Source organism: Sceloporus occidentalis, unplaced genomic scaffold, assembly GCF_023333645.1.
Source record: "Sceloporus occidentalis isolate IW3139 unplaced genomic scaffold, rSceOcc1.0.p SCAF_1, whole genome shotgun sequence".
Lineage (NCBI taxonomy): Eukaryota > Metazoa > Chordata > Lepidosauria > Squamata > Phrynosomatidae > Sceloporus > Sceloporus occidentalis.
In genome coordinates this window covers 30188200-30201330 of record NW_028316981.1, presented here as the reverse complement: position 1 = coordinate 30201330, position 13131 = coordinate 30188200, and the positions used below count along the sequence as shown (strand labels likewise).

General features: G+C 38.9%; 1 protein-coding gene across 5 annotated transcripts in view; it reads right to left on the bottom strand.

The window, feature by feature from the left end:
- LOC149321282 (receptor-type tyrosine-protein phosphatase gamma) overlaps positions 1 to 13131 on the bottom strand; it is a 742038-nt gene that overhangs the window by 23044 nt on the left and 705863 nt on the right. For all 5 annotated transcript variants that reach the window (XM_089518763.1, XM_089518770.1, XM_089518749.1 and 2 more), the window contains 7 exons: positions 8268 to 8364; positions 7350 to 7432; positions 6976 to 7110; positions 6338 to 6472; positions 4988 to 5151; positions 3181 to 3316; positions 2131 to 2277 (listed from right to left, as the gene is read on the bottom strand). In XM_089518763.1, the coding sequence (XP_089374889.1) occupies positions 2131 to 2277; positions 3181 to 3316; positions 4988 to 5151; positions 6338 to 6472; positions 6976 to 7110; positions 7350 to 7432; positions 8268 to 8364 (897 nt within the window). The remainder of the gene's footprint in view (positions 1 to 2130; positions 2278 to 3180; positions 3317 to 4987; positions 5152 to 6337; positions 6473 to 6975; positions 7111 to 7349; positions 7433 to 8267; positions 8365 to 13131) is intronic.

Sequence of the window (13131 nt, the reverse complement as noted above, 5' to 3'; positions counted from 1 at the left end):
TCTTACAGAAAATTCCTAGAATTCCATAGCATTGAGCCATTGCAGTTAAAGTGGTGGGAAACTGGATTATTTCTGCAGGGTGAAGGTTGATCACTTGCATGTTGAACCTTTGCCTTTGGCTGGTTATGGCAAGGCATATGCACACTGGATGAGTAGAAAATAATAAGGGTAAAACCTTCTTTGGGGGAGGGTGTAGCTCTTAACAAGTTTCAAGGAGGCAGGTGTGAGATCCATGTAATAATAATAAATTTTATTTATATACCGCTTTTCCACAGATCAAAGCGGTGTACAAACAATTAAAAAACCATAAAAATATTGCATAAAATAGATAAAATCCCATAATGAAACCGTGCAATCACAAACATTTTAAACACAATCGTTCACATTCAGGGGTAAGCATAGGGAATCGATGGCAACAGAGTAGGCAGCTTCATTCTTCGGGGGGGGGGGGAAGGCTTGACAAAAAAGAAAAGTTTTAAGCCTCTTTTTGAATGTTTTTAGGGGGGTTGTCGGATGGAGCTCCTCGGGTAGATCATTCCACATCTGCGGGGCCACCACCGAAAAGGCCATTTGGGATGTGGCAACATATTTGGAAGGTGGAATTACCAGTAAGTTCTTCCCAGATGTTCTGAGTGTGCAGGGCGGATCATATGGGGAGATGCAGTCCCTCAAGTAACTCGGGCCTAAGCCATACAGGGCTTTATAGGTAGTAACCAACACCTTGTATTGCGCTCGGAAGCGAACGGGTATGTAAGAAGGTCTTCAGTAGATGACTTGCAATACTGGAAGTCAAGCTAATTTCACTATGGGGGAAAACATACTGACAAAAAGGGGTGGCTTGAAGCTGCCCTCTTCTAAAGATGGATTGGGACTGTGGCAAACATATGCCGTGGCCCCAATCTGCCTTCAACATGGCTGAAAAAGGAGTGGATAAGATCTGCTCCTTTTTTGGCTTGGGAAAAGCTAACTTTCCCAGGTGTGTCATGGCCCCATGGTGGCTTCATGATGTTCTGGCAGCAGGCAGCATGTAAACACTGCACTGCTGGAGCATCATGAAGCCACCCACATCTGGGCAGCCGAACAGCTTCAAAAGAGTTTCCTGGAGTCATTGCACCATGCGGTGTCTAAACGCCGTGTGCTGATGACACTCGGAAGCGGGCTCATTTCACCCATCTGTTCGGGCTGTAAGATATCCATGGCTATCTGCAAGAAGAACCAGGTAGTGAAACATAGCAGCAGTCTAAATTAAAGTCTGTCAATGAACCAGGCTGGCAAAATATATTAGAAGCGTCTACTGAATAGACAAGCTGGACAAAATTAATTCTACCTGTGATATCTGCTATTCAGAAATACTCTTCCCACTGAGGAAAAAAACAATAAAAGTACAGGAATTTTCACAGTGAAGGCTTCAGACAAGAAGCCATCCACACTGTGGAACCATGGTTGCATTCTTGCACCAATTTATTTAAATCAAATTTATCTGAGGGCAGGTTTACATTACATTAATAAAAAATCATTAAAGCATAACATTAGTAGTAATAACAAAGCAACAAATAGCATGGCTACTCAAAATCTGAAGTTGTTGTTCCATATGAGGCTAGCAATTGCTAACAGAGAATGCTTCTTGCCTATCTCACAAAACTACAGTCCCTGTTCTATAAGATGGTAGCCATAATATCCAAGCCACTTAAAAGGCAGTCTGGGTTTACTATGGGGATTGAAGCTAAAACACTGCACAGGGCTTGGAGAAAGGGAACGGAGTGGAATGGAAGGGAATGGGAAAGGAACAAAATGGGAAAAAACGCATGTTATCGCATGGGAGAATGCTGCTGATGCCGCTGGGGCTCCCCAATCTGTTCCTCATCTGCCCCACAGCAGCCAATTTTGAAGAACTGTTCAGAATCATTCTTCAAAATCGGCTACTGTGGAACGGATGTGGAGCAGATTGGGGACTCCCAGTGGCATTCTCCCATGCAATAACATGCGTTTTCCTCCTGTTCTGTTCCTCTCCATTCTTGTTCTCCAAGCCCCATGTGATAAACTTAATTGTTATCTTCACCGATTTTTTTTTAATGTGGATCACTTTGTGTGGAAAAAGCAGTGGGGTTGGAGAGTAAGAACGGAACTTACCTTGAACTGTTTCTCTAGCCGAGTCTTGCCTCCAATTGCCGGTATGAGGATGCTATTTACATAGCTGTGTAGCTGGTTGGCAGAAACTTCAGTCTCTTTCCCAAGAATGGCTTCCAGCAAGGCATCATGAATAAAAACATACTGTTCCTACAATGACAGGAATAAACAAGGTGTGAACAAAACCCAAGCTCACTGTGTGGAATACAGGGGCTTTAGGAACAAGCTTTGTTTTTGAAACAACATAATTAGGTATAACACCAGGAAGACAACTCATCAGACCCTTTTCTGACATTTTGTTTTATTTGACATGTTTCTGTCTCTTTGTAACCTGCTTTTTCTCTGCTGCTTTCACTTTTCTGAATGCCTAGAATTCTCTTTCCTTTCCTATTTACATTTTATTACTCTAAGAATATTTCCCTCTCTCTTTTTTTACTAATTTTTTTTTGCTGTTTAAAAAAAGTGGTGGCAGTGGCAGTGCTGATAATTTCCATCAGTTTTTTTAAAAAAATTACTGATCACCTTACTGAAAGCACTGTGTATTACAAATTATGCATTACTTGGCATATAACATTTCCCGTGTATCTTTTCATTATTTAACACTGTGATTTATTTGGGGAGGGGAGGAGGAGGAGGGGCTCAACTTGTCTTTTAAAACTTCTCTGTGAAACATTTGGTTTATTTTGAATGCTGCACAAATGATTAAATAAACATAAACAACTAATGCATTTCCCCCCAAATGTTATCAAAAGATAAAATAAAGGTCGTATGTGACCAATTTAATTTTTGGAAGGGAGGTCACAACCTGGTAACAGTTATGCACCTCTTCCCCCGCAAATGTACTTAACACAATTTTCAAGGAAACGGGAAAGGATATTGAAGGGCTAGACACCCTGAATCCTATCCAAAGATCCCTTAGAGTCCATTCTCAACAGATTAAGAACTACTGTTTGAGTGTAAGCTGCACTTGGCAAAGTCTTCAATATGTAACAAGATTTAATTGGTGAATAACTATTTAATGCAATAACGATGAATATGTTTCTGTATTTTTACCTCTGTCTGGACGAGGTAGTTGCGCTGTGTCCTGATGTGTTTCAAGAAACCCAGGACATTCACTGTGCTTTTGTCTTTTATCTGTTGCAGCATACTGTCTATAACAATGTAGGTACCAGTCCTGCCAACACCAGCACTGACAAACAGAGAAAAGATGAAACAGAAAGGCTAGTTAATACTTACAAAAGATTGCAATGCCATGATTAAATGTTAATGTTGACCCAAGTTTGTTGTTGTTTTATACTGACAAAGAAGCAACATTCCACGTGGCACAAGCATTATCTCATGACCTAAGTAATCCGGCATGCAGCAAGACAGGAGCGACTTTCTGTTTCCTGTCCATGTGATGTCATAGTACTTCCACTCTCCTTCGAGAGGGAAACAATCATAAAAGCATGCCTTTTGCCAAATGGATTTTTCCAGTGCTACAAGACACACTTTTATGGCCATCTCCCTTGGGAAAAGTACGGAAGTGCTTCGAGGGTATGCAGAGAGGAAAGCAGAAAGCCAATTCTCTCTTGCTGCATGTTGGCTTACTTTTGTCATTTGATTAGGCTCTTTGTGATCTGAAAATGTTACAGCTGGGAGATTGTCCTGAATAGTATGGGCAGTAATATAGGGATATGAGTGAAGGAAGATTCACTCACATAAGAAGCTTCCACCTAATCTCTCTCTCTCTCTCTGTGTGTGTGTGTGTGTGTGTGTGTGAGAGAGAGAGAATCCCAAAATGATTCAGGATGATTTTTCTGACCCTCTATATAGCAGTTTCAGGGGAATCTGAAGGCTGATAGAGGAAGGAGACAGGGAAGTTAGCTTCCTGCAAAACCTTTCCAGATTTTCTGTACAGTATGATGGGAAGCTTTCAGTTTGACTCCTGGAATGTTAAGCAGGTTGACTGAATGATTTGCAGATTGACTGAATGAGGAATGGCTTTTAGTTAAATCAGAAACAAAATTCTAGAGTTCTGACTATGTGCCAAAGCTTTGAAGTGTCTGGATTGCACTCAAAATATGCAGTGCATTTCTTGTGTACTGTATGGACTGGTGTAATCTTTCTTTTTTGTTCTTTCCTTTTTGATGTATCAAATATATCCATGTTCTGTCCTAGTGAACCATTCATATTCAAGGAGAAGTACAGAGCCTTTCCAAGGTTAATGTGGAAAGAAAGATTAGCATGGGCTCAACTGGTGGTGTTCATTTTCTTGGTTTGTAAAAAACAAGATGACGTGACAATGCTAACATCTAAGAATTCAGGAATTACATGTAGGGCAAGCTACCTTTTCCTGTGACCTTATAATCAGAACATAAGAAGAACTCCAGTGCATGCAAATATTATTCATTTACCATATTTGCTTTGCTTGACCAGAGAAGCATTTATTTGCATTGAAAATACATTTTGCCCCCCAAAAGTAATGCCAGAGTGGATTAACTAAATAACATAAAAACAATACAATATGTCAAAAGAACAATGTATTACAAGTCTGAGAAATTAAAATGTGTTCATTTTCCATTTGGTGAATTCTTCTGCTGAATCTGCTGCTGGAAAAAAATTGTGGAAGTACTGAGGTTGCTGTGATGCTGAAAGTACGGGTACCAACCACTTCAGCCACATCGATGACAGTAAAAAAAATTAGAACATGCAATTCTATAGTCGCTAGACTTGGAAGGAGAGAAGGAATGAAGGTGTCATGGCAGCTACACCACTGGTTTAATTGAGTGATGAAAAGGGAGGCATACTAAGGTATGGCACTTGTGGATTATTTTCCACATGTCGTCCCCCAAATGAAACTGATCACATCCAGACATACCTGCAGTGCACGATCACTGGGCCCATGTCAGCAGTTCTTGCTGCAGAGGATCTTCTCACAAATGTCAGCACGGGCAGTGCATATTCAGGCACACCCATGTCAGGCCACTGTGTGTAGTGGTACTGAATGACTGTCCTTTCATTCTGACGTCCTTTAGGGTTCCCCTTTTGATCCAGAGTGCATAATAGACATTTAAGAAGGGGGAAAAAAACATTAGTTGGGCACTAGATCATATAGTGTTTGTGCAAGTGACAAACTTTAGCCAATACCTATCTTCTTTTTCACTTGCTGGAAAAATAAAATAGTATATATGTCCCCCATGTACAGCAACTAATTTAGAAGGGAAAGACTTTGTCATGTCAGCCTTTTTTGGTTGCAAAGTCTGTCTTCTGTATTGGGTAGTACCATGAGATGATGCATCGCAGCACTGATACTCTTTCAGAAGGTAGATGCAAGGGACCCAGCCAAGGTTATTAACAGAGCAATCTGCTGACCTAGGAATCATTTACTCTCTTGGTAATGAACTTCCCTTTCATCATCCCTAGCCATTGACCATGCTGGCTGAGGCTGGTGGGACTTGAAACAACTGGAGGTGGAGCATCTTGGTGAAAAGAGACTGAGATGTTTTTCTTTGGCATCCAACATTTCTTTAGTATCCAACAAAACTCATCAAGAGCACACATATAGTTCCAATCCCTGAAACTTTGTTTGACCTGTTTGTCTGAGACTGCATCTGCACTGCAGAAATAATCCAGTTTGGCATCACTTTAACTGCCATAGCTCAATGCTATGGAATTCTGGGAACTGCAGTTTGTTGTGGCACCAGAGCTTTCTGACAGAGAAGGCTAAATGTTTCACTAAACTGCAGTTCCCAGAACTGGATAGCATTGAACCATGGCAGTTAAAGTGGTGTCAAACTGGATTATTCCTGCAGTGTAGATGTAGCTGAATTTGCAGTCTGATTTACAACACTTTACTATGCTAAGCTCCATGTCATAGAGCAAATGTGCAGAGATAGAGGGTACTGATGAACAGAGCTATACAATCAATCAATTAAGCCATTTATTTATACCCCTTTTTCTCCAGTTATTTGCTCTCTTCCTAGAATAGGAGGATCTGCACCGAGGATCTTGCCCTATTCTTTGAAGTTCCTAGTTTTCCTAACTTCATAAACTTCTAAAAGGGTACAGTTTCATCCTCCAAATACTTAAGACATCTATACTATATACCAGTTAAGTCCAAAGCTGATATTTTCTCAAAGAGCTATTGAATAGCTACATAATTTGCCAACTGTGCACATCCCAGCTATGCCTTTTTAAATGCAAGTCATGCTATAATGATGTTCCATACCTTTTTCATTTTTGCATTCCTGATTGTGAAACGTCGGACTGTGTAGCAAGCATGTACTTTTGTGCTCTTCAGTGTGACAATGATGTGGCCATATTCTTCACTATTTTCTGTTGGCCAGTATTGGTCACATTTTCTCTGAGGAAAGTAAAGATAGCACAGAATTAGTATTGGTTTCTGAAGCATACAACAACAGGATTAAGAAACATTAGGGGTCTGCATACAGAAGTATCTCAGATTAGTGGAAAAATGTAAGGCCTCCTTGCTTCTCCAGATTCTAGCCCTTTGAAACTTTTCACAGCTTCTCTTCTCAAGGAAGATGCCATGGATGGAGGTTTCGTTTGCTGATAGTTTTTGCTAAAATGCTAGGGAAGAGGAACAAAGCTAGTGAATTCATCTCTGCCCCCCCCCCTTTCTGCACGTAAAACCCATGAAGAATGCCTATATAGGGCTTGCGTTTACTACTGAAATGGGGAGGAATGGTTTTGACAGTAACAAAAGTGCAATTATTGCAGTTTATGTTATAGTTCTCATTATAGTTAAAGGACTAAATTCTATCCCTTCACAGATCTGAGGAAAGACCATTCATTCATAGGGAAAAGTGGAGAAAAATGGCTACTGAAAAGTTGTATTGCTCTTACTCTTCCTTTTTCCACAAGGTTTGTAATCATGATGATAATTCCAGTGTTTTGCTCCCAAATCATTCTCCAGAAATCTTCAAATGTCGACTTTAAAGGTCCCTGGGTGGCAATGTAGGCTTTTGCTTTGTTGTAACCCTTCAAAGAAAACCATGATGCAAAGCAAGATGAAAGTATCTGCATGGCAGTCATATTAATAATGTATACATATCGCAGAGATAGATGCCCTTCCTGCTGAATGTTTGAGGAGTTTGCAGAGTTAGTAAACAAACAAAATCTCTACAAGCACTAATGGCTTCTGTTCCATCTGTAGGACAGTTATTTCTCAAAGGAGACAAGAAAGCAAAAAAGGAAAACAAAAGAAAAGCAGAACCTACATCAACATAATTGGCATTAATGTAGTCACTGTGCTTCGAGTCTTTTCCTGGTAAAGGTCTTAGCTTCACTCTACTGTGATCATCTGCAGGAAGCAAACAGAAACATAAAACAACACAAGAAAAATATTAGGGAGTCATAGTTCTGGTTGTGGATTCCTTGAAGTGGAATTCGTTATCTACCGAATTAATAAACCAACACCCCTTCCCTTTTATCTGCCCCACATTAGAAAAGAGTCCAGAAAATATGCACAAGTGACATCACTTGTTGTCCAGAAAACAGTGGTACTAATTCTCAGCAAGTGATCAAGAAGTAGTGACATTTTTTTCTTGGAACACGTGAAAATGTGACAGACCCATTAGCAAATGTAGAAGGCCACAGAACCCCAAGGATTGTAAAATTATCATTTGGGGTGAAATCCAGTGAACAATGACAAAAGGCCTCTATCAGGGCAATGGGGGAAAGTACCATTCCTTTTCACACCCTGGCCTTTCAAATCTCTAGGGGATCTTCTGCAGCATTTTTGGGGGCAGTGGAGGTATCCAGGGAGTAGGAGTTCCATTATGCAAGCCCTTTGAAGCAAAATTGCATCTCATCCTTTGATTCATAACAGTCATCCCTTAAAATCACTCTTCAGAGATTAGCATTCCAGGATAAAACAGACATTTAATCTAGAATATTGAACTGCAAACTCTTTAGGCAGGTGTGCTCTTTCTAATAAATCCACAAACATCTAATGCCAAACAGTCAACATTACCTCCCACAGAAAGTATGCCTGAGAGGGTCATTCTGCCCCTTTGATGAAAACTAATTTCTGTTGCTTGAGTTAACCCCATGCTGGGAACATGGGCATTCATGCAAGATGCACACAGTGTTTACTGTTGTGGTTAACAGGTTTATTTAAGGCCTTTATTACTCACATGCTAAAATGTTGATATATCTGTTTTTGTGCTTGTTGTCGGGGTGATTGGAATGTTCAGCAGTGATGTTCATGTCGGATGTACAACGCTGCACTTCCTTTTAAGAAAACAATTAAATTGGAAAAGGCAGATGAGTGCAAAACATTTTGTTTGTCTCATTTCGCAAACAGCTCATTCAGAACACATTGAAATGCTGGAGTGTAATTGATTTTTCTATTCCCATGAGTATTCTTCCAGCACAATGCTGTTTAAACATATTCTTGTTCTATTAAGGATGTTGTCTGGCTCCTAGTAGCTGATAAAATTCTTGGTGATTAAAATTCACTCTGGTGCAAAATCCCTCACAAAGCATTTACAGCTACTCATCTTTCCCTCAAGCTGCAAGGCTACAATATGGTCAGAAATTGGACACATTCACATTTTAAAAACTATTCAAAATAGAGATTCATCAGTTATGGGTTCCTTTAATTCAAAAATATTATTTTTTTATTAAACAAATACAACACAAATGATACAAAACAAAACAACAGTAATAAAACACATATATAACCATACCTATTCATAAAAATGACACACTAATCGGTATTACTGTATATCCAATTACCAGCCAAACTCAATTAAACATCTTCTATCCTTCTTAATACATACTCTCTCTTCTTCCCTTTACTCTACTTCCCTTCACATCCTTCCCACACATCCTTTATCATTCCTGCCAAATATCCCTCCAACCCATTCTCACCTTCTTTTCTCTCCTTCTCTCCCTTTCTAACCCTCTATCTATTTCTCCCTTTCTCCCCTTCTCTTTCCCTTCCTACTCTCTCTTCTTCTTACCTACTTTCATCATCCTTCTCTCTAACTTTCCCCCACCTTCTTCTCACATTATCAGACCCTTTTCTCAACATATTCATTCCACATACTGTCCTCTTCTTCCCATCCAACCAACCAAAACTTCCTTCTTACCAATGCTGGTTTTATTACCTACATACTTTTTGTCCTTCTTTTATCACCTTCCCTTTCGAAATCCCATCTACTTATTGTATATCATATGTGTTAGTATAGTATGTTTCATTACCATTTCTTTATAAAGTTACTAGGTCTATACTATTCTCTTTACTTCTATTATTTGTTTTTCCCCCTGCTTTTTTCCTTTCCTTCTACATTCCTACTACCCTTAATCTATATGTACCCTTGTTCTCAAATATGCATTTATCTATCGAATCTAACAGTGTCTTTAAACTATACAACTTTACTTTTATACCTTTATGAATAGTTCCTCTAGTTCTCTCACCCGCCCTTCCCACCACCGTATACTTGTCCATGGTAATATTATACAATGTTTATTTATTTCTTAACATTCAAAGCTACCTATGGCTAAGCTGCCCCATTCTTTCTTTAAATAATGTAAAACTAATGCCCAGTCTTCCTTCGACCCCTTTACTTTCTTATATCTTTATCATCTCGTTTAGTTTGTCCATTTCAATTGCATCGTATAGTTTTGGTAACCATTCTTTCACAGCAGGTATCTACTTAGATTTCCATTTCAGGTCTAAAGTCATTCTTGCCATGGTGATTATATAAAAAAGGACTTTATCAGACTTTTTCTCCAATTTGTCATCACACATATTCAATAAATACATTTTGGGTTGTATCTCAACCTTATTGTACTTATTGTATCATTCACCTTTTCCCATTATCTCTTCACTAGTTTGCATGACCACCAACAGTGAAAAAAGGTTCCCGGCTCCTTCCCGCATGTAGAATATAAATTATTTTGGGTCTTATAAATTTTTGATATTTTCTCAGGTGTCAGGTATGAACAAAAGAACATTTTGTAATAATTCTCACTGAGATTTTGAGACACAGTGTATTTAATTCCTTTTGTCCATGTATACTCCCATTTACTCATCTCTACTGAATGTTCTACATTCTCCTTAACTATAGGGGAATCAATCTAATTTGTAACCCTCACAATTTAACTCTTCCTAGGTTTTTAAATGGTATGAACCATCCAGATTTTTCCTTACCAAAATTTTATATGTGATCCCTTGTGAAGTTTCTTTACGTTGAAATGCCTCCTGAGGTGAAATCCAAAGAGGGATTTTCTGCATTAATCTAATTTTATATTTTCCCATACTCGAAGCAATGTCCATCTTGTACAGTGATTATTAAAGTTTCTATTCTAATTATTTAAAGTTATGTTTGTTTGTTTTTAAAAAAAGAATTAAAGCTAGGCCAGTTTTGAGCTTTGGGGAAAAAGACATTTGGAAAAAGATACAGTGGTCTTGAGGATATTTCAAACGGTCAGGCAAAGCATATAAAGTAATTTTTCTTTTTTTAAAATAAAGCAAATATATGGAATTTAAAACCAACTGCATTCATAGTTATTTTTTTCTAAATAAGTTGAATTCATAGTTTTCCAAAGCAGTCCTAATCTGGACAAGAAGCAAAATATAAAGTTAAGCGGTTGTTGTCATTATGTGTGCCCTCAGGTTGTATCTGACTTATGGTTACTTAATCATGGGATTTTCTTGGCAGCATTCAGAAGAGATTTGCCCTTGCCTTCCTCTGAGAGTGTGACTTGCCTACACTAATGCAGTGGATTTCCATGGCTGAGTAGAGATTCAGACCCTGGTCTCTAGAGTCATAGTCCAATGCTCAAACCACTAAACCACTCTGGCTATTATAATTCAGAGGCACAGTCATATATAAAAACTGTCTCATTCATTGAAATGCACTTTTAGAATGAGAAAATAAATCAAATGAAAGATTGTTGTAGTTTATATTTTCTACTGTAGTAAATACAGTACCACATTAGCAGGATGATCCAATTCAAGACATCAACCTCACAAAATATGATACCTCAGTGTCAAAGTATTTTTGATAGCTTTACCATCTTCTTCAAGAAAACAGTGATATCCCCCACAATTGGTTTTCATATCAGAGTAAAGGATAAATTTGCAAGACCAGCATGGTGCAGTGGTTTGAGCATTGGACAATGACTCTGGAAATCAGCCATGGAAACTCACTGGCTGACCTTGGCCAAGTCATACTCTCTCAGCCTCAGAGGATAGCAAGTCCCCTCTGAAGAAACTTGCCAAGAAAATCTCATGATAGGATCACCTTAGGCCCTTAGGGTCACCCGAAGTCAGAAATGATCTGAAGACACATGACAGCAACAACAACAACAACAAGAAATTGTTCTAATTTTTGTTAAAAAATTAAAAATTGCTAAATAAACTAACACAAAAGTTTACCTCCCTGCATTCCAATTAGAAACATTAAACTCTTGACATTTCTTTAACACATTCTAATGCCCTCTTTAAAATAATTTAACAGCAACTGTTTTATATATTTAGTTACTGTCTCATATATTTAGCTTTGTCTGCTACGTCACCACTTCTGCAGGATATCCAGAAATGCAATCCAGTATCCCTAGTATCCCTCTTCAGAGTTACACAGAAACAAAACTCCTTGTCACCCTGGGCACCACATGTTAACACAGAAGCTTCCTAATAAGGCACATCATTAGTACAGCACAGCTGTGGCAAAGAAGGATCAGGAGTTAAGAGATAGAAGGAATTATCAAGAGAAATGTTAGGGAAAAAACAGCAGGTGTAATTAGGAGTTCGGGATTATGCAAAAATGTCATCAAGAAGCTACACAGATATTTGCAGCCTCCCTTGCTATCCTTCCCCCAAACACAAATCAAAGTATAAACATAGGACTCTATGATTCTAGGGCAATGGAGTATTAGTCCTAACCAATAAGTTGACAAAAATTCCACTTCTATTATGTGTATTAATTACACAGTTCAAGGGTTCAGTCACTCAGTTCAGTGCATCTATGGACACTACTTCTCACTGGAGGTCACTGAAACCTCCCGATTCTGAAACCTTCATGCTACAGTTACAAAATGAATGATATTCTGCAATATAGGCGAGAATCACGATGTGGAGAGTCCCCACAGCACCATGAACTTTCAGCTGGAGCATACATGTTCTCCCTCCTCAACTGTCATCTTGGCCTCAGAGGGAGTGATCAGGCAGACCCAGCAACATCAGGGACTGCCTGAAGGATGAGACTTCTCCCTCCTTTAACTGTCACCTTGTATTTTGTATTATATTACAATTTTTACTGTACACCGCTATGATCATTGCGGAATAGCGGTCTATAAATAAAACATATTATTATTATTATTATTATTATTATTGTTGTTGTTGTAATAGCAACAATCCACATGGTGAGTGGGCTTTATTTAACTGCTGGAGTAGAAGAGGAAGAGATTTTTGTTGAAGTAGGAGAGGGCAAACTGTTTTTCTGTCAAGGGCCACATTCTGTTAATGACTGTCTTAGGTGATGGAATAACAGGATCAACAAAGTGTTTCTGTCCTGGCCAGGGCCCAAATGACTAGCTCTGAAGGGTCCTCAGACCAAGGAAGCATTTATGCCTAACCAGTGGTGTGCAGAGTGGGTGCTGCTATTCTCTTTCAAAGCAAGACTGTAGGTAGATAACAATAGCAAAAGCAAGGAAGAGGGTGAGAATAAGGAGAAACAAAGAGGGGGCGATACCAGTTCTGGGAGGAACTTAGGAGACATCAAAATTTTTTCCTCTCACCTCATGGAGTTTTGATGGCCACTATTCAAAAGTAGAATAAGAGTTTTTCCCATTTGGATTTCTCTCTCTGTTATCTATCCATCTCTTAGCCAGACCCCAACTCGCTTCATTTAGGCAGGCTTGCTTTGCCTTCCAAAACGCTCCCTATTCTTTCTTCCCTTGTCTTGCTTCTTCTTTTTTTTTTTTCATCCTTCCCTATCATCTCCAAACAGTTGCCTTCACTAAGATTTTTTTGTGTGTGACAATGTC